The 23047-nt window shown below is 54.4% G+C and overlaps 10 protein-coding genes across 10 annotated transcripts; 6 read left to right on the plus strand and 4 right to left on the minus strand.

Annotated features, from left to right (window-relative positions):
* Positions 1-1167: 1167 nt before the first annotated feature.
* MYCGRDRAFT_74684 (uncharacterized protein) lies at positions 1168-2536 on the minus strand (the record flags this gene model as incomplete). The annotated part of the gene is made up of 3 exons (XM_003850364.1): positions 1168-1921; positions 1975-2347; positions 2403-2536. The coding sequence occupies 3 exons, from the start codon at positions 2410-2412 to the stop codon at positions 1249-1251; spliced, it is 1056 nt and encodes a 351-aa protein (XP_003850412.1).
* A 2171-nt stretch (positions 2537-4707) lies between these two features.
* On the plus strand, positions 4708-5366 carry MYCGRDRAFT_95123 (uncharacterized protein; the record flags this gene model as incomplete). The annotated part of the gene is made up of 2 exons (XM_003849965.1): positions 4708-4779; positions 4842-5366. 2 exons carry the CDS (start codon positions 4708-4710, stop codon positions 5364-5366), a joined length of 597 nt encoding a protein of 198 aa, XP_003850013.1.
* Positions 5367-6387: 1021 nt separating this feature from the next.
* MYCGRDRAFT_74688 (uncharacterized protein) lies at positions 6388-7996 on the plus strand (the record flags this gene model as incomplete). Its single annotated transcript, XM_003849966.1, has 2 exons — positions 6388-6584; positions 6651-7996. 2 exons carry the CDS (start codon positions 6450-6452, stop codon positions 7947-7949), a joined length of 1434 nt encoding a protein of 477 aa, XP_003850014.1.
* A 13-nt stretch (positions 7997-8009) lies between these two features.
* Positions 8010-9764, minus strand: MYCGRDRAFT_74690 (uncharacterized protein; the record flags this gene model as incomplete). Its single annotated transcript, XM_003850363.1, has 2 exons — positions 8010-9482; positions 9539-9764. The coding sequence occupies 2 exons, from the start codon at positions 9762-9764 to the stop codon at positions 8110-8112; spliced, it is 1599 nt and encodes a 532-aa protein (XP_003850411.1).
* Positions 9765-11554: 1790 nt separating this feature from the next.
* MYCGRDRAFT_95126 (uncharacterized protein) lies at positions 11555-12243 on the plus strand (the record flags this gene model as incomplete). Its single annotated transcript, XM_003849967.1, has 2 exons — positions 11555-12000; positions 12114-12243. The coding sequence occupies 2 exons, from the start codon at positions 11555-11557 to the stop codon at positions 12241-12243; spliced, it is 576 nt and encodes a 191-aa protein (XP_003850015.1).
* A 724-nt stretch (positions 12244-12967) lies between these two features.
* On the minus strand, positions 12968-13699 carry MYCGRDRAFT_95127 (uncharacterized protein; the record flags this gene model as incomplete). The annotated part of the gene is made up of 3 exons (XM_003850362.1): positions 12968-13424; positions 13508-13595; positions 13651-13699. 3 exons carry the CDS (start codon positions 13697-13699, stop codon positions 12968-12970), a joined length of 594 nt encoding a protein of 197 aa, XP_003850410.1.
* Positions 13700-14864: 1165 nt separating this feature from the next.
* Positions 14865-17622, plus strand: MYCGRDRAFT_110431 (uncharacterized protein; the record flags this gene model as incomplete). Its single annotated transcript, XM_003849968.1, has 1 exon — positions 14865-17622. The coding sequence occupies one exon, from the start codon at positions 14865-14867 to the stop codon at positions 17304-17306; it is 2442 nt and encodes an 813-aa protein (XP_003850016.1).
* Positions 17623-17918: 296 nt separating this feature from the next.
* On the plus strand, positions 17919-18705 carry UreF (UreF urease accessory protein; the record flags this gene model as incomplete). The annotated part of the gene is made up of 1 exon (XM_003849969.1): positions 17919-18705. One exon carries the CDS (start codon positions 17941-17943, stop codon positions 18703-18705), a length of 765 nt encoding a protein of 254 aa, XP_003850017.1.
* Positions 18706-18803: 98 nt separating this feature from the next.
* Positions 18804-20321, minus strand: MYCGRDRAFT_74695 (uncharacterized protein; the record flags this gene model as incomplete). Its single annotated transcript, XM_003850361.1, has 2 exons — positions 18804-18997; positions 19097-20321. 2 exons carry the CDS (start codon positions 20319-20321, stop codon positions 18804-18806), a joined length of 1419 nt encoding a protein of 472 aa, XP_003850409.1.
* Positions 20322-20523: 202 nt separating this feature from the next.
* MYCGRDRAFT_74700 (uncharacterized protein) lies at positions 20524-22630 on the plus strand (the record flags this gene model as incomplete). Its single annotated transcript, XM_003849970.1, has 2 exons — positions 20524-21427; positions 21557-22630. 2 exons carry the CDS (start codon positions 20528-20530, stop codon positions 22628-22630), a joined length of 1974 nt encoding a protein of 657 aa, XP_003850018.1.
* Between the last annotated feature and the right edge of the window lie 417 nt (positions 22631-23047).

A 23047-nucleotide genomic window follows, 5' to 3' on the forward strand; every position in this document is an offset into this window, starting at 1 on the left:
CATCTGGGAAGGCTCCGAGAAAGTCCGAAAGAGCTGCCGGCAGCTGTGACGCATCTGCCTCATCGTCGACTTTCCCAGCGCCGCTAGTCTTGCCTGGTGACGAGATCAGTTGGACTCCGGACTATGAGGCACAGAGTTTGAGATCTTGGCTCGATCCGGAGCACCGGAACGAGGTGACTACGGGGAGACGAACGATCTATTTAGTTCCTCCACCAACGATTTCAGCGTCTGTGAAATTCGTTGGAGACTGGATAAAGCCACATGTCAAGGTTGATAGCACGTCTCATGCTACCGGCGAGCGCGAGATTGTGAATGACGAGCTTGCGAGCCCACGGCCTGAGGACGTGCAGGACTATCTCCAGGCTTTCTACCACCCCCTTCCGGTGAGAATTGTTTCCAGCCTCGTACCTCACGTTTGTCCCGTTCCATCCATCGCCCGGACGAGTGCCAGAGGATGCTCAATACATCGGTTTAGAGACGCCATCTGATATATTTGGCATCGGTTACCACGCGTCTAAGGACGGTATCTTCACCGGTCAATTGGACTTGACACACCTACTTGATATGGCTAGTTCGATACTACCCAAGGATGCGTATGACTTGCTGATAATGACGGATCACGATCTTTACGAGGACGATGAAGATGACTTTTGCTGCGAACGAGCTTATGGAGGCAGTAGGGTTGCTGTCGTCTCTAATTCACGGTACAATCCAGTCCTGGATGAGGTACAACAAGTGGAGCGGGAGCATGCTTGGCCAGCGAGTTACTGTCGCGAATATGGGGATGCTTGCTGCAAGAATGCTGGTACTGAGCCAGAACAGAAGCCGAAAAAGAAACGCAAAGTCAACCCGCCCTTGTTGAACAGTCTCCCAGGTGCGATCCCTTCTGCGGTCGCCGCATTTACCTCTCCTCAAGCCTCGAGCGTCGAGTCCCTCAACAATCTCTGGATGTGTCGTGACCTGAAGACGGCTTCGCACGAACTCGGCCACTGCTTCTGCCTCAATCACTGTGTCTACTGGTGGTGATGCTGAGGAGAGATATGGCAAGCTCGTGGAGTTTTGTGAGAGAGTCTTATCCAGGCTGGAGCTTGGGTCGGGGATGTTAGATGCGTTCGCGGCATGGCTTCGTGTCAGAACGGCACAAATTCGATTGCAGAGTTCGTCAGAGAGTGCGAACTTAACGTGAGTTCGCCAATGTCCGTGACTGTCTATCTCTATGATGACTTCGAAAGCCATACGAAGCTCGCTTTACGCCGACTTGCCCGGCTTCTCGAACAGATAATGGCAGACACCCCACTCCTCACCGCCGTCCCACGCAAACAGCTCCGCGCAAGCCAGGTAGAACACTTGCCAGCGGTAGAACCATTTCGCCACATCCGTCTTCCCATACGTCTCCTCGAGGTGAGGCCAGATCTCCTTTTTGCTCGAGTTCATCTTCGACAACCAGTCCTCACACGTCTTGGCGTAATGCTTGCCACTGACCCACCATTGCGTTTCCAACTTCAGGTCTCGCTGGAAAAAGAGGAGGAGATCCGCGGAAGGCATTGTCCCGCCGGTGAAGAAGTTATCGGTCATCCATCCGCTCTCGAAATCGTAGGGAGAACTCTTGTGGGCGAAAATGTGGACGAAGAGCTTGCCGGCAGGTTTGAGGAGGGTAGAGACTTTGGCAATGAGCTTTTCGTAGTTTTTCATGTGTTCGAACAGTTCGATTGAGAGGACGCGATCAAATTGGCCTTCTAGTTTGGTCCCTTGAAACTCGTAGGTTGAGATGTCGCCAGTCACAACTTCGAGGTTCTTGAAACCCTTGCTTTGGGCTTGAGAGTCGATGTATTCTTTTTGCGTCCGAGAGTTCGAGAAAGCCGTGATCTTGGAGTTTGGCAGGACTTCCGCGAGGTATAATGAAAGAGAGCCCCATCCACATCTAAGCAAATGTCAGACCCTCGACTTCCGCGTAACATTTGGCTTTGAACGTACCCAAGATCGAAGATCCTCATTCCATCCTGCAACTGCGCCTTTTCGACGTAGCTTTCCAACATCGCAATCTCAGCCTGAGCCAGAGTCTCGGTTCCCTTGGGATACAGGCAACAGCTGTACTTCATGCGCGGTCCTAAGCAGTTCGCCAGGACTCCAGTGCCCACTTCATAGTGCTGCTCGTTCGCCGTCGCGGTCTCGATGGCAATCGGCCGGCTACGGAGGAGCTCCACGTATTTCATCTTGGTCTCATATGCACTGGCTAGATCGGTGGTCTTGATGGTATTGATTCGTTCTCGCAATTGGCTGCGAATCCCTCGCCGAAGAACGAATTCAGGCAGGTAGCCGCCATCGACTACCTTTTCTACCAGAGCATCTGGGGCGACGATTTAGCAGATTGCGCATGCGCCCAGAATACAGAATGCGCTCACCGTAGCTCATATTTTCGTCTCAAGGTCAAGCCCTGCCGTTGGAAGAGAGTCCTGATGGGTCTGCGGAGCGCTTTGGGACAATTGTTCGAAAATTTTAGACAGCTCTTGGTGCCAGCATTTGGATCCCAGAACGAGATTGAGAATGCTTTCGACGTAGATGATTTCGATATGGAAGAAGTCCATTGAATTGTCGTGATACAATGACGTCATGATCCTGTGGAAGCGAAAACAGACGAAAGCAGCTGCAGGCACGCACCTTCCTGCAACACCACCTCCTCGAAGACTATCACGCAACACAGATCACGTTCAGTGCCTCTCACTGAACCTGACCGACTCAGAATCAACATCAGCTTTGAGGACAAATGCGATCCTGCACGGCAACGAGAGCGGGACGTTGCCTCCTTCCGCCAAGCAAGAATTCATGAATGGAACGAAAATACCTTGTTGCCATTGCGAAAGATGGCGACACGACGAAGACACGCTGCAAGTCTTGACGCGTGGCTAAGCTACTTCGCCAATACCTTGTCACCTGGGCATGGTCGTGACGCGTGCCGCAACGCATAGGCGTCGTGGCAGGCTTCGAAGCTCGAGAAAGCACGGTCAGAACGCATGCGATCGCCGTCACATGGTCATCCGCGCGCACGATCCTGTTCTGCCCTGCCGTGAACCATGGGAGCGATGACTGTCCATGATAGAATGTCTGATCGCAGGTCGTTCTCATCTGGAAGATTTGTGGCCCATGCTATCAGCAGCGGGTTCCTCGCAAGACGAAGACGCCCAAGTCTATCGACAGCCTTTCATCCTCATGATCGGAACCAGAACGTTCGTCCCACAGCAGGAGCTCTTGTAAGCCGTCAGGACACGTGACGACACAGGCCGATGCAGTCAAAGCGCCAGGCCGAGCATGGCGGGAGTCAGATGTCTACTGTGGTCTGTTCTCCTCGACCGCTCGATTGAGAGACAAGTCCAGATCTTCGACATAACAGCTGAGTGTGCCAAGTGATCGGGTTTGGACGAGAGAAGCCTTGAAACACCGTCATCTTTCGGGGACAGGGATCTCGGCACTCCATCTTCAATGTGTGTCGTGAGCAGGAAATTGTCGCAATTCTTCGGAAACGGTCAAGAACAGCAGGTGAGCACCCAAGACGTGGCCCGCTGCTATGTCTCCTTGGACGAGGAACAACCTGACCATGTGCATCCGCGCAATCCGGGGTAAATTTGGGTCGAGATTGTCACCTCATGACCGGCACTTGATCAGCATTGCGTCAGACGTTCGGCATTTGGACTGTGGCGCTGCAGGACACATACTTCCTGGTATACTTGGCGCTGCCTCTCGCGTTTATACGTCTTGGCATCTCACCGCAAGCATGAGATTGACGCCTCGTGACAGCGATCTGGCTCAGTCAGCATCGTGGTGGACTTCTGGCAGACTTTCTGCCATCAAGGGACCCTTGCGAACCTGTCGATCTCAGCCAAATTTGGCTCCTCTCTCTCTAGAAATTACAACACCGCGGCTATCATTTCGAGCGTTGCGATCGAATATTGCTCTCAGTACAATGCTCTATTTCAAGGTGATGAAATATTGAAGTTATTGCAGTTTTCACTGGCATATCCCGAGTTCACGGCCCCTCTTTCATTCATCTGTTGAAGTCGATGCCTCTGACAGCTATGTACCCAAGAAGAACACCAGTACACACCTACAAGGATGTTCATCGTCCAAGCCATGACCACGAAGTAGGTCTGATCGGCCCAGTCACTTCTCTCCAGCGCATACGATGCTCTGCAGTCACCTGAAACCAAGGTATGAAACACAGATCGATTGCTTATTCGCCGACAACATGCCTGTCCAATGTTGGGGCTCATTCAGCCAAGACTGTCCGCAAGGGTGCACTTGGCTGCCCCGGGGCCAGCGACCTCAGTCCCCGGAGCGCGGTAACATTATACCCGGGCATCGCAGCAATGACTGTGCCGTCCAGCCGCTCGATTTCGGTGTCGGAAGACTTGGCTTTTCTTGTCCTTATGGCTGAGGGAGTGCGTGGTCCAGCGCGCGAGGGCTACGCTGAGTTGTCGATGCGCTTCATCCTGGTGGTAACAGCACAGTCATGACGGTGGCTTTGGTGGCCGCACACTGGTCTGAGCGAGCAATCAAGAATATAAGAGTCCCATGGGAGACCACCCTCCAACCCACATCACATCCTTTCTCATTCCTCCATTCAACAGCATATCATCACCACTATCCTCGACAAGACTACTTCAATTCAAGGCTTTGAAATTCCAACAACGCAACCTTCGAGAGTCCATCAACATGCGCTGCACAACACTCTTCGTCGCCCTCATGGCCGCGGCTACGGTCAGTGCCGATGACAAGGGCAATAACGTAAGTCTCTTTACCCTCATCCACCCTCCCTTGAACGACAGCATCGCTGACTCTTGTTGTAGGCACAAGGCAAAGACGTCGCCTCAGGCCAACAAGGCGCCGCCCCAGGTCAAGCAGGTGCCGACAACGGTCAGTGGCACGGAGATGGCCAGCAAGGTCAGAATGGTCAGTGGAACCAGAACGGCCAGCCCGGTCAGAACAACCAGAATGGCCAGCCCGGTCAGAATGGTCAATGGAACCAGAACGGCCAGAACGGCCAGAACGGCCAGAACGGCCAGTGGAACCAGAATGGTCAGAACGGCCAGAATGGGCAAAACTACGGGGCTGGCTACGGCCAGAACAACAACAACAACGGTCAAAATGGCAACGACCGAAACTGCAACGACCAAAATGACCGCAACTGCAAAGACCCGAACCATGACAACGATTGGCGCGACGGAGATGGGCGCGACCAGCCATACTGCCGTGACGACAACGATCGCAACTGCAGAGACTCGAGCGGAAACTGGCGCAACGCTGCTGGTGCTCTTACGGTTCCTATGTTCTACGCTGGAGGTGCGGTCTTCTTGGTGTTGGCGGCGATGTGAGTGGTCGAGACGGAAGGTTATCGGAGGACGGGTTTGCTTTTCTTGATTGCATGCGATGCTGGAGTTGAGGTGTTTGGTCTTTTGATGGTTGATGCATGATGATTGATGGTGACAAGAATATAGCGAATAATGGACTGTCCTTTTCGAATTCGAGATTGTTGTCTTCCGGTGCTTGATCTGTTCCAAGCGGGTGTCAGGATACCGTGGATTGAAGGATTGAAGGATTGAAGGATGGCTGGCACCGCCCGCAGACTGAGAAAAAGTTGCGGAGTATCATGTACTTAACACTCATGTGATTGTTAGAGGATCACTGCTAGCCACACCTGACAACGCGAAACTTGTTCAATAGAGCTTGCCTTCTCCACGGCACAAGTGGCGCTTTGGCGTCAGCATGGGAAGAGCAGCGCTCCCGGATGCCTCGAAGCATAGCCGTTGTCATTCCAGCTAGTGATGCCGGATCTCGTGGACAGATACATGGCGTGTGCTGCCAGCAGCGATTGCCCGATTGAGCAATACGAGGAGTATGATCCGCGCCAACCGCGCGTGGGTGAATGACACGGCGTTTCGATGTCAGCTGTCTGGCGTTCGCGTGTAGCTCTACCCATGTTGTCTTTCACAACTCCTTCGCCAACTTAACAGTCGCATATGAATGAGGGTCGGTCTCCAGCAGTGCGCTTGGAATATTGACATCGATGGAGTGTCGTCGCAGAGAATGCCCGAACGGACGAGGCGTGTGGTTGTCTTAAACATGCGATCGCACTCCACGTGGAGAATATCCACATTTGCTCCACGAGAACCCTGAGCTAGACTCGATGCACCGTGGTAATTCGATATCGACGCTCGGCTCCGACGTTATTAGCGTATCGTAAGTCCCAAAGAGGATATCTGTCTAGCCGTGAACCCCGACCCGCGGTCAATACTAGCCTCGGCAAGAAGCTCATCCAACTGCACGCCAACGTCCTGCGGGACCGTAGAAGAGTCCTTGGTCTCCCTCTTCCCTTGGTCTATATCCAGTTGTCATTGATATTGATACATCCCATCGATATCCTCTCTACCTCTCTACCACCTCACAGCACTGCCACCATGTCCGTCCCATACAAGATCCAGGCCAGCGAGGACCTCCTCGTTGGTGGCAAGAATGCTCAGAAGGCCAGCGAGAGAATCCCCATGATTGCCCGCCCATTCGTGTCGGACCGCGCGAAGCAGACTTTGGACCTCGTTAGTACCACTCAGCGCTGGTAGACGAGCAGCAGGAAGCAAGACTGACATCAGGGTTACGATCAGGTCGAGAAGTTCGTCGAAGAAGAGTGCATTCCCGCCGATACCGTATACGCCCAGCAGATCGGCCAGACCACAATCGAGCGATTTGCTGCCCATCCGAGAGTCATGGAGGATCTCAAGAAGAGGGCGAAGGAGCTGGGACTATGGAACATGTTCTTGCCAAAGAACCACTTCAAGGAGGGTGCTGGCTTCAGCAACTTGGAGTACGGTCTGATGGCCGAGTACCTGGGAAAGAGCCACACTGCCTCCGAGGCCACAAACTGCGCGGCGCCAGACACTGGTAACATGGAGGTGTTCGCAAAGTACGGAACCCAGAAGCAAAAGGACAGATGGCTCAAGCCGTTGTTGGAGGGCAAGATCCGCAGTGCTTTCCTCATGACCGAGCCCGATGTCGCCTCCTCCGACGCCACCAACATCGCCCTCTCCATGAGGCGCGAGGGTAACGAGTACGTACTCAACGGCTCCAAGTGGTGGTCTTCCGGCGCCGGAGATGTTCGCTGCCAGATCTACATCGTTATGGCCAAGTCCGACCCAACCAACGCCAGCGTCTACAAGCAGCAATCCGTCGTCTTCGTGCCTCATGACACCCCTGGCATCACCATCCACCGCATGTTGGGTGTCTTCGGCTACGACGATGCTCCTCACGGACACGGCCACATCACCTTCAACAACGTCCGCGTACCTGTAGAGAACATCTGCCTCGGCGAGGGCCGCGGTTTCGAGGTCATCCAGGGTCGTCTCGGTCCCGGCCGCATCCACCACGCCATGCGTAACATCGGTGTGGCCGAGAAGGCTCTCGAGTACACCCTCGCCCGCCTCAACGACCCACGCAAGACACCCTTCGGCAAGCAGCTTCACGAGCACGGCGTGATGCTCACTCGCGTGGCTGACGCCCGCGTCAACATCGACGCCGCTCGTCTCCAAGTGCTCAATGCCGCGCTCATGATCGACACCAAGGACGCCAAATTCGCGCTCAAGGAGATCGCCGAGGCCAAGATCCTCATCCCCAGAATCACCCTCAAGATCGTCGATGATGCCATTCAGGCATACGGTGGTGCCGGTGTGTCCCAGGAGACGCCGCTTGCCAACATGTACGCGCACGCTCGCACAATGAGGATCGTTGACGGACCTGATGAGGTTCACTTGCTCCAATTGGGCAGGAACGAGAACAAGAGGGGCAAGGACTGCCTGGCGAAGATTGAGGCGCAGAAGGCCAAGGCTGCAGAGATGTGCAGAGCGTATGGAATGGAGAACAGGGACATTCTGCAGTTGGACAGGCAGGCGAGCAAGGCCAAGCTTTAGATGTGTTGATGATGTCTTTAGCTATGTAACACAAAATGATACTGTTCAGGTTCCAGAACTGCTTACAACACGAGATGGGTAGTACTGCCCAGGTCTTTCAAATGTAGTCATTGAGAGGCGTTCTAATACGATGTCTGTTCATCTGTTGCGGTTCAATGCTCTAAACCCGTTCCAACCTCACAGCGAACTCCTTCGCATCTTCGTTCCAGCGACCTCCTGTGTCGGCATCGCTCTCCCTTCCATACTCAGGCAGCGACCTCTCAAACCCAAACAAATGATCCATCTGATCTGGCCGCAGTCCCTTCGTCTCGTGGATGCAGTACCAAGCATAAACACTCGCCAGCACCAACATACTGGCAAAGAACACATAAACTCCATACCCCATGCTCGTAAACATGTCCGGCAATGCCTTGGTGACGATGAAAGTCCAAAACCACACGCTCATCCCCGCCCACGGTCCACTGATACTCCTCAACGAACTGGGGAAAATCTCCGCCGAGATGATCCACGGCAGACCATTTGCACCGAAGGACCAGGTCGCACCGAAAATCATAATCGCCGCTGTAGCTGCTTTGCCGCCCGCTTGTGTACTGGAGCTCATCGCTTCGCCTGCAGTGGGAGATCCAACGGCGATGTAGCCCGCGAGGTAGTACTGGCACGCAGCACAGGCCAGGCAGGAGACGATCCAGGGAGTCTTGCGGCCGACGGTGTCAATGAAGAAGGTGAAGAAGATGATGGAGCCGATCGCTTTGATTAGGCCGTAGACGCCGGTCCAGAGGGTTGTGTCGGTGAGACCAATGGAGGAGAAGATTGTGGGGGAGTAATAATTGATAGCAGCAGCTCCTGACCAGGCTTGCCACATGAACATGAGGAAGACGAGCCCGAAGCGGTTGCGCATACCCTTCATGAAGGACTCATGGGTGGCGTCTTTGAGAAAGGATTTGAACGAAGGTCGGCCGGTGTGGGATGCTGTCCGTCGCTCGCTTTCAATCTCGTGTTTGACGAATTGGACGTCTTGGGCAATGTATTCGTGGTCAGAGGGTAGGCCGCGGATGTAGCTGTAGGCTTGCCGAGCATCATCGTCACGGTCTTGCTTGAGCAGCCATACGGGTGATTCCTTGAGGAACGGAATGCCGATTGCTAGCATGCCGGCCGGCACGAGCTGGACGCCCATGGGAATGCGCCAGGCTGTTGATGACGAGGTGTCGATCGTGTGGACGATGCCATAGTTGATCCAGAATCCGATCACGGCTCCGATCTGGTAGGAGGACTCGAAGAATCCGGTCAAACGACCGCGAATGGCGGGAGGAGACATCTCGGAGATGTACATTGGGCAGACTGCAGCCATTCCTCCAACTCCAAGACCGGTCAGCAGGCGTCCAGCATAGACGAGGCCGATCTGATTAGTTGGTACAGTGCATAGAATGGCTCCGAGTGTGAAGATGAGGTCTGCCAGGACGATGGTCCACCACCTACCGAGCAGCTCGAGGGCGAAGAACATAAAGAAGGCTCCGAAGAATCCTCCAGCGGAGTCTGTGATTCCATGTTAGCACTCCTGACTAGAAGCCGAACCTACTGCCTTCACTCACATATGCTCGTCAAGTTACTGCTGACAGCATTCCGCTCTTTCATTGTCATGGTGTCCAGCCCAAAGTCTCTCTTGAAAGCATGCTGAGTTATGGTCGTCCCGATGAACGCCGAGTCGTAGCCATAAGCGAGCACGCCGAACGAGATGATGATAGCAGAGGTGTAGACTCTCCAGTTGTACACTTCTGGCGGTGTCGGCCGGTCTTCCGGCGCCCGTTGGAAGCCCATGTTGTATGCGAATAGAGCGGCAGAAAACGAGATGCAAGTGAGGCCAAACGTTGCCAGGACTCACGGGCAAATTCATGCGTTGAAGGTATGCAGTCTAGGCGTGCGGAGTACTGCAGTAGACTCCACATGTATGGGGTAACATACGGCGTGCCACACGATGCGCTTCGCGTCGCTTGGTGTCGCTACATAGCCGAGGGCACCGTCAGTCGCCGACAACAAGGCATGTCGCTGTAGACCCACCCCGACAATTCTATGGAGAGGGTCATGGTGGGATGGTCCTCTTTGACAGACATCACAAGACGAGCAAAAAGTGACTTACTTGATATTATCATTCCAAGATCAGGACTGCCTCTATCCTTCTCGAACATGTCTCTCCTTTCTAACGATCCACTCGACTCTGCCTGAATATCCTGCCGGCTCATGAGATTATCGTAGGCCGCGTACGAGTCGCCGTGAGCATGTTGGAGTCCGAAGTAGCCAAGCCGCAACAGGTGGCCAAGCCGCGACAGATCGTTCACTCGATCAGCGAGCAAAGCCCATCGTGCCAGGAGACCACTGCAGCCAGTGCGTGCCGCGATCCGGATCTGGTGCTCTGAACAGAGGTTGCGCGTGACGATAGGTAGGACAGTATCCGATGCACAGCTTTGTCATGCAATGCCTTCGTGCTCGACATCGACTGCGTCGTTTCCCGACCTCCGCGAAGAGAACGCCGTCATTGCGTACCACGTCTGAGGCTGTGGCCAGTGAGACCAGGAGCATTTCGATCAAGACTCATCTTGATTCCAGATGCCAGAATCAGTGGCACTGTCGAGGGCGAGAGCTGATGCCACATGTTCTTCTCGCCTGAGTCCACTAAAGAACTTGGAGAAGTCCTATTTGCCAGCATGCGTGTCAGCCGCTCTGGAACTGAGGTCTCGTAGTAGGTGCTGTGCGGTAGATCGAGTTCAATCGGGCATCATTCGATGGACGCATATTGCACATTGTGCGACCTACGAGCAGCCTGCTGAGGGAACGGAGGTTTCCACATTGTGTTGAGGGAAAGGTGGTGAACTCCACGAGAATGGCATCGACATGGCAATTTGATGAGCAGGCCTTCAAATTTTGATTTGTATGTGTAGTCCCATCAAAACCTTTCACCTCACCTCACGCCATCCTTCTCAACAACATTGCGTTGGATGTGGAAGTCTCCGATCCGCCCAGTCGTTGATATCTCTACACGAGCTCCGATCCCTCCCGCTTTGCAACTCTACCACCATGATCCCACAATCGGCATCCCGACCGCTACTGAATTGATGGAACTCTATCACCAGTCGACGCGGGGCAAGCATTCCAGCTCGGTATCATATTCTGTAGTGCAGCGTGTGGCGCTTCCCCTCCCGGCCCTGCTTCATCGGTAAGACTGTCATCCGATAGGGCCTGTGACAAGTACCGAGAACTGGGAATAAAGAAGCATTACGCGCACAAGGATCGTCTTCGCAGAAAGTCTTGTTTCTACTACGTATACCATTCTGCATTCTTGTTACTCCCATCTCATCCTTCGTCGATATCTGACCCACTTCTGGCGATACCGCGACACAGAGCTGCGTAATCCCAGAAACCAACATACCGACTGCCAATCCTCTCATCGATCGTGAATCTCTTCGTCCATCTACAAGACTCCAACAGCTCAAAGTGGCGGAAGATCTCGTCTAGGAAATCTGGACCGCCTTGCCATCGTGCATCGTCCATCGACATCCAACATTACAATAAACATCTCAAACAAACAACACACAATCATGAGTTCAGATATAATGGCCGACTTTAAATCCATACCAACTCTTGCCTCCAATAACCCCTACGCCGCTCAACAAAAACGTCGTGCAAACAGCGTGCCGCTCGCAACCATTCCCGCCGCCTCCGCTCCCAACGCTACCACCGACGGCTCTTCCACCCCACCAAAACGACAAGATAGCATGTTCAACACCGACACCACCAGCCGAAGCCAAAGTCCCGTCACAGCACCACCCCAGCCCACGCTCGTAACCCGACACTACAGTATTGGAACCGTACCGGTAGCGTACACGTCAACGATGCCGACTGGAGGACTGATGAGATCGAGGACGTACGGCATGGGAAGTCCGGTGATCGACCGTGCAAATGTGCCACTCTCCGACGACGACATCATCATCGTGACGGTCAAATTGACGAATCGATTTCGGAAGAACTCGATTACTGGAGCGGAGGATTTACCGGGACGGTGGGTAGAGCGAATGCCTGGGCTGGGAGGGTGCGTTCAGACTGACGGTCTTGTGTTACCAGACCACAAAAGCGATCTTTCTTGCGACGGCTCTCGACTCGTGTAGCGCCTAGTCTTGATCATTCGGCGGAGAAGGAGGAGCGCTACAAAGCGGTCAAGATGCCGAGAGGGGAGTACAAGAAGAGATTTATCAAGAATGCGGACGGGAAGTATGTGGGAACAGAGCCGGAGAAGGAGTGGTGAGTCTGCTAAATCTCTGTTCCGTTCTCCACTAGTTCGTTTATGCTAATGTGTGCTGTGATGATAGGGATGAAGAGGAATTGGAGCGGGAGTACGGGCAGTATTAGAATGTGACGATACATAGTATGCTGTCTTGATCGGGTACAGGCGATGGCGTCTGGATGATGTGAAGATATAGCGTAGGCTGTGATGTCAGGATGGACTGACTGGGCATGTTTGAAGCTCACTTCATTGCGGGCATACCCAAGGCGGGCTGTGCAAGATAGTCAAAGCTGGAAAAGATAGCGAAGAGGGATGGAGGCTCGCATGTAGTGCTGATCGCAATGGTTTGCGTAATCGTAGTTTGTCGTGTACATGTGTATACCTTGGCGTTGGGCGTATCATGGCCCAGCAATGCTGGTTCGGCATGTACGAGAGATCTCGGAAGCGGTGACGATACCCACATGCAGTTTCGCGGTGCCTCCTTGTGGAACCACAGACGACTTCCATCCCACCTGTCCATGGCAGCAGCTGGAGCTTGGTCATTCTTGTTGCGCTCGGTGATGAGTCGTCGTTGGTACACCGGCTAAGCCTCTGCTTATCGTGACCATCGCCTCCAGCCCTTCACGCGGAAGAGTTCAAGCGGCTCAAGGGCAACCCTAGCTTCTTGATGGTGATTCTTCCCATCCTCGTAGACCTGTTCTCCAGCACCGCACAGAAGACATTCTCGTCAGATGGTCCAACATGTTCACTTCGCTTCTCCGTTCTCCTTCCCAGCAGCTTGAGCAAGCTTCCGCCGAGCACACTGTCGTGAGCGTCTCTTCGCCGACTTGGACTTCTGCGCGAATGACTCGGCTGCTGGCCCTACAACGATTTGCTCTGCTTTGGGCCTCATAGTTTTGGAGGATTTGGGGATCGGATTCGAGAGAAGCTGCAGATCTCTCGCCTTGCGTTCCCTTGCTTTCTTGCGCCTCTGTGCCGTGTTAAAGGCTCTCACGGCTTCGGGGTCCGATCGGTCTACTGCTGTCTGTTCCGGCGGTGAAGTAGGTTTTGGTGATGGTATGGCCTTTGCTTCCTCGCTGCGTCGAAGTTCTCTGGCTTCGGTTCGCCTTGCTTTCTTCAATTTGGCTCTCGTGATTCTGTAGTTCGGATCAATCGCTTTGGCCTTGGCGGCGTCCTCCTGAGCTGAGGATACGCGAGATATTCTGAAAGAGGTCAGTGTGTGATCTTCACAGAATAATTCCGAGGCTGCTTCGATGGTCACGGGCAGAACAGACGAGGTACGTACTTCGCCATGAGATCCGGTTGATAAGAGGTTGTCCGATCGACCTTCATCAATTCTTCATCAAATTCCGGCCGATGGATCAGCAAATGGCCTAGCCAAAACGTTTGGCGAGATGAAGTTCTCTCAGCTCCCGTTCTCCGAATCACCTGATTTCCAAGATTCTCGCGTGCGGTTCGCGCTGCAGAGATACGTCATTTTGTCAACGGCGCGGCATCCCACCTCGCTTTCTGGCTCCCGAGCTGACAGGACGAAACGAGGGGCATGCGGCGGTGTCGCATTTGTGCATCGTATATCCTTGTCCGACGATGTGCCTGACCTGACCAGGTACTGCAGTAGAACTATCACCTTGCACATGGACGGCGACTTCTCCCGTTCACAACGATGCACCTTCACTGGGAGAAGTCTCTACATAGTCCCTCGGCGATCATCTCGCCTCCAACGTGCAAACTAATCCCCACCTACTACAGCCGCAACGGGCAATTGCGCAAAGTGGAGTTGATTCGACAGCAAAAGTGTGCCGTGCCGTCTCTCCAAGAGAACGTGACCATCGACGATTCGACGACGCGTAGAACTATCCCCGGAGGTGGGGCGGTCTGGCTTTTCGCTGCAGCAAGGAATGGGCGCTTCCTCTCGAGCACTGACTGCCAATCACTCTGCACAGCCCTGACAGCTCCCTTGCTGACAGGCGGTAGCGTTTGACAAGGAAGGTTCCTTGCGGGCTTCTTCGGCTCGGAGTGGTGTGAGAGCAGAAACCTTGAAGTCCAAGAGTCAAATCGTCCATTGTTCCCGCGCGCGCGTCTCGATCTTTGCAGTCTCTCTTCAAATCGACATTTTTGTGAGGCGCGAGATGAACGTCAACCGTCTACCACCTTCTTGACCTCACCCTTCTTGAACGTCTTGCCGCATTCTCGACCGCCGCATTCCTCAGCCACTGGCGAAATTGCCAGAACGAGGTAAGCCACTTCACGATCCAGACCGGCTGGAATAGAAGTGCAGGGAACGGGCACGATCATGAGCGATCAATGCGCGATTGCTTCGTCCAACTTCACAGCTTCTGCAGCCCGACCACCCCGGCATGATCACCAACTAATGAATCAATCCTGAAACAGAATTTTACCCCATCGCCCGGAGTCCTCTCCTCTCCACTATCGTGATACCCGCGCTGGGATAATCGCGCTCGATCTGCCCGCCCGCTTCCGACGCACCCCATCTTCTCAACTTCACAGCCCACCTTCGAAATCCGTCAACCAGGAATCCACGTCCAACGGTCGGACAAGGTCATCAAACCACGAGCCCAACGCGTCATTGGCACCGCTCTTGCATCCCACATTGCCCAGAACAACCATACTCGCCGTTGACAATGTCAACGACGCGCCGAAATCCGCCGCTCCAAGTCTTTGAGGACGACGCCGGCACCGCGTATAATGCCGCCGCCGCCGACCAGGACGTCGAATCTGCCCTGCTAAACGCTCTCGGACCTCTGAGCGACGCGTCCAGCAAGCACAATCAGCAATTCAAACCATCCACACGCTCGCGCCCGGGCTCGTCGCCCTCGAAGAAGGACAGCTCACCCGCACGGCCGATGAGCCGGCACACCATCATCGACTTCAAAATTCCGCCGCCAAAGGAAAAGATGTTTCACTCCAATCCACCGACGAAGAACGGCAACTTCTACAACATGAATCAGCAGGTCGCACCCAAGCCGCTGTATTGGGGTTATGGAGCGCCCGTTGGCAAGGAGAACATGGATAATATGATGCATGCAAGTGGAGGCGCAGGTGTGCCATATGGTCAACACCCGGCATACATGTCCTCCGATCCGCACTCTCAACATCACATGTCCTCCGACATCTATTCCCACCACCACATGTCCTCCGAGGCCGACTACAGCTACAAGGGTCCAATGAAACGCGGCATGGTGGAATCGGCACCTCTCAAGCCTGTTGTCAAGAAGCAGCGGATGTCCGAGGATGGGTCATTCGACCTGCCAAATCCTGAAGACATGCCATCACTCTCAGACGACGGCACGAAACCACCACACAGCTATGCAGAGCTTATCGGCATGGCAATTCTCCGCGCACCTAACCGCCGCCTGACTCTTGCACAAATCTACAAGTGGATCTCAGATACGTTTCAATTCTACAAGGGCTCAGAAGGTGGATGGCAGAACAGCATTCGTCACAATCTCAGTCTGAACAAGAACTTCATCAAGCAGGAGCGACCGAAAGACGATCCAGGCAAAGGCAACTACTGGGCTATCAAGCCTGGTGAGGAACGCGCTTTCCTGGCCGGAAAGAAGCAGCCTGTCAGAAAGATGATGAACCCAGACGGCTCGCAGTATGGGCATGGACTATCTCTTCCTTCTGACCCTGCCTCTTTCCGGCCGTCGAGTGCACCAGCTGTCTCAAACTTCACGATGGGACCAACCTCGTCAGTCAAGCGATCTGACACCCGAGACATTGACTCGGCCAAGTTTCCAGATGAGGCGGATCTTTCGTCTGACGGCACGATTGAGGCGTCGGATCCGGCACTTCAGGACGAGGAGACACACATTGACGACTCAATTGCCATGCCGCCGCCACCCGTCCACATGCGTTCATCTCCGCCACCAGCCGACCTTGGCTCTTCTCCTCCAATGATCAATCAACACCGCAGAGACACACCACCTGCAGCACAACGACCGCCTTCGTCGAGTCGTTCTGCTGGTCGTCGAGCAAAGTTTGCTGGTGTTCAAGATAGCGGATACTGGTCCTCGATCGAGTCGTCTGCCGCTCGTGGCGCCACGCAACAACTCGCTGCAGACTCCAATGAGATCCGAGCCCATCGCATCAAGAAGGGGCGCGCCGAAGCAGAGATTGCCCGCATGCGTAGCTCATCCTTCGACAGTCCGAGCAAGCACCAGCCTCAATTCCGCGGCACGCAAAACGACTTCTCCTCACCCGTTCACAAGGAGAATCCACTCACGCCCGCCGTTGTCTTCAAGCGTCCAGCTCGGCCACCACCATCCGTCTCGCCAAACACCAACCTGCGAGATCACCGTAACAGGGTCCGGGCTCTGATGGGCTCCCCAGCCAAGACGTTCAGTCCCATGCCCGACGCGAACTCATGGAGCCCGGCATTCACTCTCGGAGCAGAGCATCCCGTCGGTCTGACGCCTTTCATTTCGCCACTCAAGCAGGGTCAAACTCCGTGGAGGCCTCTTGCCGACACACCTGGCGCCTACAACATGACGTTCAGCAACACCGGCTTTGATATCTTCATCGATGCTCCGGAAGAGCTGGTCACTCGCGGTTCGCCCGAGAAGCGCAGTGTTCGCCGACCTTCTCTCGCCCGCGCTGCCACCAGCACGGGTATCCTGGCAGACATCACTGGCAGCTCCAAGAGCAACAACCCAATGCTGACCGCAACGAACGGCAGCCCATTCTCATTCTCACCATTCCTCTCCAAGCCAATGCGAGCAATGCCTACTCTCGACTCGCCTCTCAAACAAGTCCACCAACCCGGCGACGATTCCACATCCGACCTCAGCTGGCTGGACGCCAACCTTGGCGGCGCCGAAAACTTCAACACTATCAACAGCATGTCACAACACGAAGCCACGAAGAACGATGTCTCTCACCTCTTTGGTGTCGATCTTCACAGCGACGGCAGCGAAGAAGGAATTGATCTGTTCCAGAATTTTGGCAAAATTGGTTCGACGATGATGCCCGCTCCAAATCGCGCGAATGGTAGTCCCGTGAGACGCAACATGGGACCGCCCGCAAGACCGAGCATGGGCCGCAGTGCTAGCAGCAGGTGGTAGTACGTGCTATCTATGCCTCGAGCGAGGAACGAAGATGAACAACGTGAAGATGATTGACGACTGCATGACATAACAAAGCAGTGACTACAAAGAGTCATCAGATTGAACCGCACAGAACGTCGAGGAACGACGGACGGGAAGATGAAATTGTGCAATCAGGACAGGTCAGGAGAGGATGGTCAGGATGGAGTTTTTGGTCGCTTGACACTTTTCAATGTTGCTACTGTTCTGGGCTAAGGATGGATCAAGGGGAACGGACGACCCTCACGCGACGATGAATTTGAAACGGCCTTGCGATTGCTTTACTTTCTTCTACTTCGAGAAAAGAAACCTCTTTTAATTGCTCGAGGCTTTTTCTCCACTTGTTGAGTTGGGTCTGCTGCTATTGCTGCTCGATGATTCTGCAGATACCGAATAATGCTTACCTTTGTCACGTCATGCGACTGTACTCGTCATCGTGAAGCGCTGCTCTCGTTATGTATGTCGTACACCTCAAGAAATACAACGCTGTCCTGATCAATGTTGACAGAGCGCCAAGCAATCTGAAGGAAGTCCAACCTCGAAGCTCCAAAGCAAGCCGTCGACAGCACATCGTACGACAGCAATTCAGGCTCCGAGAAGGACCACAACAGCAATGGCTGTGACAACAGCACCTTCTCTCCACGCCCTCCTCCTGCTGTCCGACTCCGCGCTGCCTCTCGGCTCCTTCGCCTTCTCCTCCGGTCTAGAATCCTTCCTCGCCCACAACAACCACACATCTCTCCATTCAAACCCTCAAGCTAAACTCACCGCATTCGACAGATTTCTAGCACAGTCAATCTCAAACGTAGCCAGCACCTCCCTCCCCTACGTCCTCACAGCCTACCATCACCCATCCCAACTCCCGGAATTGGACAATGACTTCGACGCCAGCACGCCCTGTACAGTCGCCCGGAGAGCAAGCATAACCCAAGGCAGAGCACTCATCGCCGTCTGGGAACGCGCCCTCTCGGCCTCCGCGAACGTCAACTCGGAAGCCTCCATTGCTGTCTCGACTTTCGCGACCCAGCTGAAAAGCAACGCAGTCGATGCCTTTGGGATGCACCTCCAAGCTCATTTCCCACCACTGTTTGGCGGCGTGTGCTCAGCTTTAGGCCTCTCAGCTCACGAGACGAGCTACCTCTTCCTCCTTAACCATGCAAAAGCGGTGCTGTCAGCTGGTGTGCGAGCGAGTGTTATGGGACCTTATCAAAGCCAGGCTACACTCGCGAGCGCGGCGTTGCAGGAGTGTATTAATGCGTGCGTTGCGAGCCAAAGTCGAGCGGAATCGAAAGCAGAAGATGCGGTGGTCACCGTGCCGACGATGGATCTTTGGATGGGAAGGCATGAGTTGCTTTACTCGAGGATTTTCAATTCTTGATAAAGCTGATTTATCCGCTCTATGTGAGGCATGGGTATCTATAATGGCATGAACATAACGCTAAAGAGCACGAGATGGACGATCTGGCAGGCCACGGACTACTTGGCTGCAGCGCTCTTCGCGCCAGTCTTCATCCTCGCCGGACCAAGCTGCGATCGAATCTCATCCAGCTGCTCCATTCCGGACTGTGGCCCACCACGCTTGACTCTCCGACCAAGCTTGCCAGTCTTGCTATGGCTTCCCAGGAAGTCGTCCATAATACCGTCGAAGTCGCTTCGCGTCAGCTGCGGTGCTTCGGAGTCCGTCGCTCGCGAGTAGCTTGAAACCCCACTCACGCCGCTCATGCCTGATGCTGTGCTATATCTGCTGGCTTTGGATGCTTTGGACAGACCGGTCATGCCCGACATCGCCGAGGCGTTGTCAGCCAGAAAGTCGTCTTCTTCCTCCTCTGGGAACTCGGCCATGGAGTATGCGTTCTCGAACTTGTCGAAGCGGTCGTCGAGTAGTGTCAGCTGGCCGGTTCTGGCTAGGGCGGAGGAGGTCATGGAGTAGTTGGTCGTCGAGGTCTTAGCTCCCTTGCGCTTCTTGCGACGGCCACTGGCGAGAGAAGAGAGTACAGAAGATTCCAGGGTTGAGGGCGCCAGAGGGTTTAGCTTCGCAGGTTTGGCATGGCCGGCTTTGTCGGCGGCCTTGAATTTCTCAAACTCTTCCAACCATGCACCTGCTGTAGGGTCCGCAGGAGGCTGTGCTTGCACGTCCTCTGGCGGTTTCGCATCCTCTCCCTCTGGCAAATTGAGATCTGCTAATGAGACATTTGAAGGCGGAGGTGATCCTGGCGCTTTGATGGTGTCGTCGCTTTCCCACCCTGCGTCGTCCTCCTCGAACAGTTGCTGCTCGCCGTACAGATCCCACTCATCCTTCTCCACCTCGTATCCATCTTTGGTCAACTCGGCGAAAATGTCCTCTTCATCATCCACGTACTCTTCGTCCTCTAACGCCTCCAAAACCTCTCGCAGCCTGGGGTCCATATCCGGCTGGAAACCCGCGATCTCATCCGGTACATCTTGCTGATCTTGGTATGACCTCCGCTGCACGAACTCGCTCGGTAGCACCTCCTCCGGCAACAGACTCCTCGCCACGCTCGACGTCGTACTGCTCATTCCCACACTCCTCGTCTCAGTCAAGTCCATATCCCGCAACACATCCTCCAACTTCTGCTTGCCCTTTCCCTTCTGTGTCGGTGCATTCGCTTCCACCCACGTGACGGGACCCTCCCCTGTTCCCAGATCTTTCATATGCTGCATGTAATCGTATCGTGTGTCATCGTAGAAGACACCATGTTGCGCCGCCTCGCCTTCGTTCTGCCTGACTGCTGATCCGAATTCGTCTTCCAAGTCGCCTCGTTGCTTCACTTTGTGACTTCTGTATGAGGCGCCTGAGTATTGAGATCCAGCCGAAGAGCCAGCGTAGTCGTCTTCGTTCGGTCGTCGTGTCTGCTTCTCTGCGAAGACCATGGAGGGAGCATTTTCGTCGTGGATGAGAGGATCGTTCTGGGCGCGATGCACCAGAGCGAACGTGGTCGCAGTTTTCTTATCGAAGGCCTTGCGTCGAGGCATCTTTGCTGTAATCGTGGTGCTATGTTGGTAGTCAAATCAGTGCTCATTCGAACTCCGGCAAAAAAAGTCCAGACTGAAGAGACCGAGAAATGCCCCGCCAAGCTCTTCCCTGAAACTTTCGTGACGTATGAACCATCTTTCTCTGTTCACGTTCCTCTCTTTCTTCGACACAACACCCTCCACCAAAATCTCGTACCACCGCAAACATGGTACTCGCAAAGAGCAAGAACGCCGTCGGGCTGGGAAACAGCCTGATGAACGACCGCTTCGGTCGCGGCAAGAACAGCAACATGCATCGTGCAAACCAAGCCGGCGCAATCAAGCGCAAGGATCCTCTCGGGAACGAATATGTCACGAACGCAGCGCAGGAGGCGGCTTGGGTGAAGATGCGCAGTGTGACGGAGCAGGGCGCGCTGGATGAATTCTTGTCGACTGCTGAGTTGGCTGGAACGGACTTCACGGCGGAGAAGATGAACAACGTCAAGATCATACACACCGATCAGAAGAACCCGTACTTGTTGAGTGCACAGGAGGAGAGAGGTGTGGTCAGGAAGCAGAATGCAAAGCGGGCGCGGTTGACAGTACCAAGAAGACCGCAGTGGGACGAGGATACGACGCCGCAAGAGCTGGAGATTCGGGAGAGGGAGAGTCTACTGCAGTGGCGACGAGGACTGGCTGAGCTACAAGAGGTAGAGGACCTGCTCATGACACCGTTTGAACGCAATTTGGAGGTCTGGAGACAGCTGTGGCGAGTCATCGAGCGATCAGATTTGGTCGTGCAGATTGTGGACGCAAGAAATCCGCTTCTCTACCGCTGCGCGGATCTGGAGAAGTACGTCAAGGAGGTCGACGGTGGCAAGAAGAGGAACTTGCTGTTGATTAACAAGGCGGATATGATGACACTGGAGCAGAGGACGACATGGGCGAAGTGGTTCACAGAGAGGAAAATTGCTTTCAGATTCTTCTCGGCTGAGCTTGCGAAGGAGATGAACGAGGCAAGGGTGGAGGCGGAGAAGGAGAAGTACAGCAGTAGCGAGGAAGAGAGCGGGGAGGACGACGAAGAGGACGAGGAGGATGAGGACGAGAGTGAACTTGGTGAGAGCGACGTCGAGGAGGAGATCGATCCGGACGAGAAAGTGCTCGCTAAAGGAACGAAGAAGATGGCATTGAAAGAAGAGGTCGAGGTCGAGGTTGAAGACGAGGGCGACTGGTCCGATGACGAGAGCGTGGAAGAGGAGACGGGCGCTGTGCCTGACTCGAATCCGGAATCGCTGACACTCGAGGAGGCGACTCGCATTCTCACCACAGACGATCTGGAAGCACTGTTCCTGGAGCATGCGCCAGCAGCTCGCCGAAATGCCGATCCAAGCAAGCCGGACCGAAAGACGGAAATTGGACTTGTCGGATACCCCAACGTTGGAAAGTCGTCCACGATCAACGCCCTGCTCGGTGCGAAGAAAGTGTCAGTGTCTGCCACACCGGGAAAGACCAAGCATTTCCAAACCATCCATCTCTCGGAGCGCGTAATCTTGTGCGATTGTCCCGGTCTCGTTTTCCCCAACTTTGCCACGACCAAAGCCGAGTTGGTATGTGCTGGCGTGTTACCAATCGATCAACTGCGCGAATACACCGGACCGGCAGCCCTTGTGGCGGCGCGGATACCGAAGCACTTCCTGGAGGCTGTCTATGGTATGAAGATCATCACACGACCGCTCGAGGAAGGTGGCACGGGCATTCCCACCGGCGAAGAGATGTTGCGTGCTCATGCTCGCGCAAGAGGTTTCTTCACTTCTGGTCTCGGACAGCCTGATGAGAGTCGATCTGCGCGCGGAGTCCTCAAAGACTACGTCAAGGGCAAGCTACTCTACTGCCATCCACCTCTGGAGGAGCCACCGATCGACGGTAAATGGTTCAATCGTGAGCTCTACGATCTCGCGCATCTGCCGGAGAAGCGTAGAGCACGCCTTCTCGCAACTTCTGACCTCACCTCCTTGGCTGGCACGGACGATCTCTCCGTCATGGACGATGAGTCAGAAGCTGCTGGACCACCACAACCCCTCGGCAAGAAGGGATCAACTTTGGACAAGAACTTCTTTGCCCCTGGTCAAAGTGGCGGGAAGCTATCACAGCCGTTCCACCACAAGTACAGCGAGCAGGGCAAGCAGCTTACCGGCCGAAAACTGAAGACCATGACGGCGTTGGAGAGGGACATTGATCCGGCAGATATGAGGAGTAAGAAGCACTCCAAGGCGAACAAGAAGGCTGCGAAGAAGGTTCGCGCGCCGGGTTTGGCGCATTACGACGATTGATCGAGTGGGACATAGATGAATCAATGGATCAAAGCGCACGTTTCTCGGCAAGCGTGCAAGCCTACGCCCACGAATACAGAGCATCTCAGTGAGTGTTCACGTTCAATCACCAGGCGTGCCAATCATGATGGTCTTCGGCGAAGGTGAGCGGTAAGTCACCACCTGCCTGTGCATTGCAAATATGACGTACAGGCAAGATTCGTCCTTAGGGTGAGCTGTGCAGCTAATTCATCGTGCTGCCACGCTTCATGGTATACCGACCCGGTTACACTGTCGCATCGTCGGGTCCCGGTACCTGAATATAAAAGTGTATCAACGCATTGCATGTTGTTGGTACTCGGCGATCTCGGACAGTCGATAGGCCAAGCTGCTGCGGACCCCTCACCAACAGTGGATCTGTCGACCTGCTTCAAGCGG

The sequence above is a fragment of the Zymoseptoria tritici genome, chromosome 8, assembly GCF_000219625.1.
Source record: "Zymoseptoria tritici IPO323 chromosome 8, whole genome shotgun sequence".
NCBI classification, from domain to species: domain Eukaryota; kingdom Fungi; phylum Ascomycota; class Dothideomycetes; order Mycosphaerellales; family Mycosphaerellaceae; genus Zymoseptoria; species Zymoseptoria tritici.